The 4,153-nt window shown below is 54.2% G+C and overlaps 1 protein-coding gene across 1 annotated transcript in view; it reads right to left on the bottom strand.

Annotated features, from left to right (window-relative positions):
* Nucleotides 1–1,709: 1,709 nt before the first annotated feature.
* Slc1a7 (solute carrier family 1 member 7) overlaps nt 1,710–4,153 on the bottom strand; it is a 57,759-nt gene continuing 55,315 nt past the window's right edge. The window contains exons 10-12 of the mRNA XM_069987629.1: nt 3,953–4,087; nt 3,387–3,489; nt 1,710–2,814 (exon numbers count right to left, since the gene is read on the bottom strand). Coding sequence (XP_069843730.1) covers nt 2,596–2,814; nt 3,387–3,489; nt 3,953–4,087 — 457 coding nt within the window. The 3' untranslated portion in view covers nt 1,710–2,595. The remainder of the gene's footprint in view (nt 2,815–3,386; nt 3,490–3,952; nt 4,088–4,153) is intronic.

Genomic DNA, 4,153 nt, shown 5'->3' with positions numbered 1-4,153 from the left:
CCCTCGCAGCACGCAGTGTCTGTCTGTGTTTCCAGAAAGTGCTGATTTGGCATCTGCTTGGGGGGCGGGGGGGGGTGGGATACAGGTCCTCAGCTGCTGGTGAGACCAGCAGCTCTTGGGGACCCCAAGAGAAGCAGGTGAGGGAGATGGGGCTTAGTGGCAGAGGAGGAGGTGTGGGAGGTGTATGGCTCTCAGCTGGGTGAGAATCATCAGGTAGGGCTGGGACCACCACACTCATTAGGCCTGAGAGCTCGCTCTGCATTCCCAGATACTGAGTGTCCAAGTAGAGGACCTCCCTGATTTTGCTTAGGGTTTGCCAAGAGGGCCACCTCTGTACCCCGAAGATATTATGATGGTGTTTATCTGTAGAGGTGGAGAGGGACAAGAGGTAGTTTCTGGGAGCTGGGACAGAGCTGACTTGGGAATAAGGTCTCTGCAGGGGCAGAGTGGGCTGGGATAGGAAGTTACAGATGTGGCACTAGCTTTGATGGGCAGAGCTGCCCTGCTGTGGACTGAGACAGCCAAGAAGTAGTGACCTCTCATCCAATGGAGGTGTGTAAGTGTACTCTTACCCACTCCACCAAAGAGCAACCCCCTACCTTACAGGGCAGACTTCATTGCTCCATTTGGGGACTGTGTGTGTGTGTGTGTGTGTGTGTGTGTGTGTGTGTGTGTGTGTGTGTGTGTGTGTGTGTGTGTGTGTGTGTGTGTGAGAGAGAGAGAGAGAGAGAGAGAGAGAGAGAGAGAGAGAGAGTATCCTGGGGCTTGAACTCAGGGCCTGGGCACTGTCCCTGAGCCTTTGTGCTCAAGGCTAATGCTCTACCACTTGAGTCACACAGACTTTCTTGCCCAGGCTGGCTTTGAACTTTGATCCTTAGATCTCAGCCTCCTGAGTAGTTAAGATTACAGGCATGAACTGCTGGCACCCAGCTCCATTTGGGAATTCAGGGAAGGGGCAAATGAGTTTGTCCACATGAAAGTGGCAGGGATTGATAGCTCGATATTTGACTTCTCCTGGTGTCTAGGCCTCAACAAGTGGTCTTCCAGCCCTCAGCCTGCAGTGGGAGGCTGTGTCCTAGGCCTTTCCTGGACTTCTTAGATACTGACAGTGGAAGAAGGATGGATATAGTTCAGGAATTGGGGAGATAAGAGGAACAGGTACCCTCCTGAGCTCCCTCTGCCTCAGGGACCTTATAGAAGCCTGTTGTCTCCCCAGGCCTTGGTGTCCTCATGAATCTCATGGTGTATGACTCTTCCTGACCCCACCAAACACACCCACTCTAGGCTATGTGTTGAGGTCCCTTTGTGTCCCCTACAGGCCTCCCGGAGATCCCTTGGGACAAGAACTGGAAAGACACTGAAATGTCCTTGGTCATGTCCCCTAAGGCAAAGCATTCACCAAAGGGAGTAGGGCTGAGATTTCCTTTTATGGGGGTTGACCTCAGGACCCTGCCTGCCTGCAGAGCCAGGCCTAGGTCAGGGATGGAGCTCTGTCTATAATACTGTGACCCCTGGAAAATTCCCAGGCACAGAAAGGTCTGCTGAGACAGGTCCCTAGGCAGGCCAGTTTGGGCTGTCTTCTTCATGTGACAGCTCAGACAGACCTGTTCTGCTTCTGGCCACCAAGAGAGACTCATTTGTACCTCAGTAGCCTTCATTAGCCCAGTAAAGAGGTGCTGCTCCGAGTACAGGCCCTGTACCCACAAGTCTTGAAAAATGAAAGACTTTTATTTAGCACTGAATTTGCAAACATAGAAAGAATTAGGAGCTCAGACTCCACTTTGCCACACTTATCTCTGGAGAGTCATATCCCCTGGTGTGCCATTGGCATCTTGGCCAGAACAACTCAGGCTGAGCCTTGCTCTCTGGGGCCTGGCCTGCTCACTTGTCCCATGGGAGGCTGGCTTTGGATGTGCCCATGGGGCTTTCCAGCCCCAGTGAGGATAACTGTCTTCCCATTAGACACGCTCTGCAGGACAAAACTGATGGACAGGGACAGGCTGACGGTGGCATGTGGAAGGCAGCAGGTCTTGGCCCCCAGATGGACCTGCCCTTGGGAAGAGCTGTTTGGCTGAGGTCACATGCTGTGGGGTGGGGTGTGGGACTGGCCTGGGTCTGGACACAGCTGGGGCAGAAACTAGGTCATTGTTATATCTTCCTAAATTGGAAGCAGTGGTTGTTTGGGGCTACCAGAGGTCCTGCATGCTGTCCTGTCTGCTAGGAGGTAGTGGCCAGATCTCCAAAAGACTTGAGTTCACATCTTGATCTTGACATTGCTTGCTTGAGACTTTGGACAAGTGTTTTTTTGTTTGTTTGTTTGTGTCTTTGTTTTCTTTAGCTCCAAGAGTCACCTGGTGCCCTAACAGGCTTATGTGGTAGAAATGGTCACGGCTAGGGATTGGGCCATATGGCTGTCTGGCCGGGGTCCTGAAGGTGGCCTTCCCTTCTCTGAGACCCATTTCTTATCTGTGGTTAGTTTCAGCCGCTCAAGGTGAGAAGAGTGCATGTGAGCCTGGCTAGCTGCTCAGGTGAGTTCTGAGCTCTAATCCTGTCTCTAACCCCTGGTCCCAGAGGCCTCGCCTGGGCCTCGTGGGCTCAGACGTTGGTCTCCAGCTCACTGATCTCGATGGTGCAGTGGTCCAGACTGGCAGTGGCTTGCTCCTCATCCTGTTCCACCTGGACTGGGATATGGTGGGGGCAGGTGGGGCCAAGGGTCAGTTCAGAGGCCTCAGCCACGCTCTTGACACAGCCATTCTGCTGGGTGGCCACAAGCTGCTGAAGGCTCACAGGTTTGGTCTCACAAGGCAGCAGTTTCTGGAGGTGGGGGGGGGGGGGGGGAAGGCCATAATAGGATCAGAATGGATTGAGAGTGGGTACAACAGAGCAGACTCAGGGCTAGGAGCCACAAGAGGGATTTTCCTGTAGACATGCTGGTGGTCTTAGCAGGTGATAAGTTTCTGAGAGCCCCAGTTGCTAACCTGTCCTGTCAAGGCTTAGTAGAGGACAGACCTGACTCACAGGGTCTGGGGAGGGAGTTGGTAGCCCTCCACTTGAGCCTGAGCTTCCTCCCCATGAGGTGGGTGCAGTCTGCTACACGTGGCTATAAGGGGGCCCTAAAGAGCACCTGAGTGATCCCACAGACATTGGAGTTGCTTAGCGGACCAGTGTTATATGCGCCACCAGGAAGTGCAATGTGAGTCCTGACACATATTCAATCACCTGCTGTTAGAGATGTTAGTTATCCTTGCCACAAAGATACCAGGTGGGGCCCAGAGATGTAGGGGGAATGGCTAAGGGCTGTCCAGTGTGTAGGTGGAAGATCAGGTGCCCTGTCCATCCTACCTGGCTCCACTCCCTGATGGCCTCTGGAAGGGCATTGCTCTTACCTCCGCACCTGTGTCCCGAGCGAAGTCCTTTCTGCAGATGTGGGCCATGATGCCCGCCGCCAGAGCATCACCCAGCACATTAATCATGGTACGGAAGCGGTCCCTGGAGAGCCAAGATGGCCAGTGAGTCGTGGGTACCTTAACAGGAGCTGGTTAGAGGGCCATTCTTAACCCAAATGGTGGGAGGCCACTGCCCACCTGCACAGGCAGTGACTGGCAGGACAGAGCTCCCAGTCCGCCCTTCTTTGGTGCCATTGATTTGGTTGATACAGGACTGGCTTCACTAATACATGGCAGTGTGCTACCCAGGGCCCTGCTCCCAGACATCAAGGTCTGGTTGGATGTTCTGTGGTCACAATCTTGAGATTCTTTACAATTTTTGAACAAGGAGCCTCCTGTTTTCATTTGTGAATGGCAGGTCCTCAAGTCACAGAGCCAGGCCAATGTGGATGAGTGAGATACCCCACTCTGCATAGCAGCTCTGGGGAGGGGGCACAGCCCCCCTGCCCAGCTGTCTGCTGCCCTCACCAAGGGGTGGGGCTGGGGTGGGGACCAAGTACACTCACAGAGCCCAGTCCACAGCGATGATGAGGTTGATGTCGTCAGTGGGCAATCCCACAGAAGTAAGCACTATGACCATGGTGACAAGCCCAGCCTGGGGGATGCCAGCAGCCCCGATGCTGGCTGCGGTGGCCGTGATGCTGCCGGAGGAAAGGAGAGGAGGATGAGGGGGAGAAGGAAGTGGCAAGGCTCCTGCCAGGGCCTGC

The sequence above is a fragment of the Dipodomys merriami genome, unplaced genomic scaffold (assembly GCF_024711535.1).
Source record: "Dipodomys merriami isolate MVZ:Mamm:240054 unplaced genomic scaffold, mDipMer1.0.p SCAF_34, whole genome shotgun sequence".
Classification (NCBI taxonomy): Eukaryota; Metazoa; Chordata; class Mammalia; order Rodentia; family Heteromyidae; genus Dipodomys; species Dipodomys merriami.
This window is presented reverse-complemented; position numbering and strand designations above follow the sequence as displayed.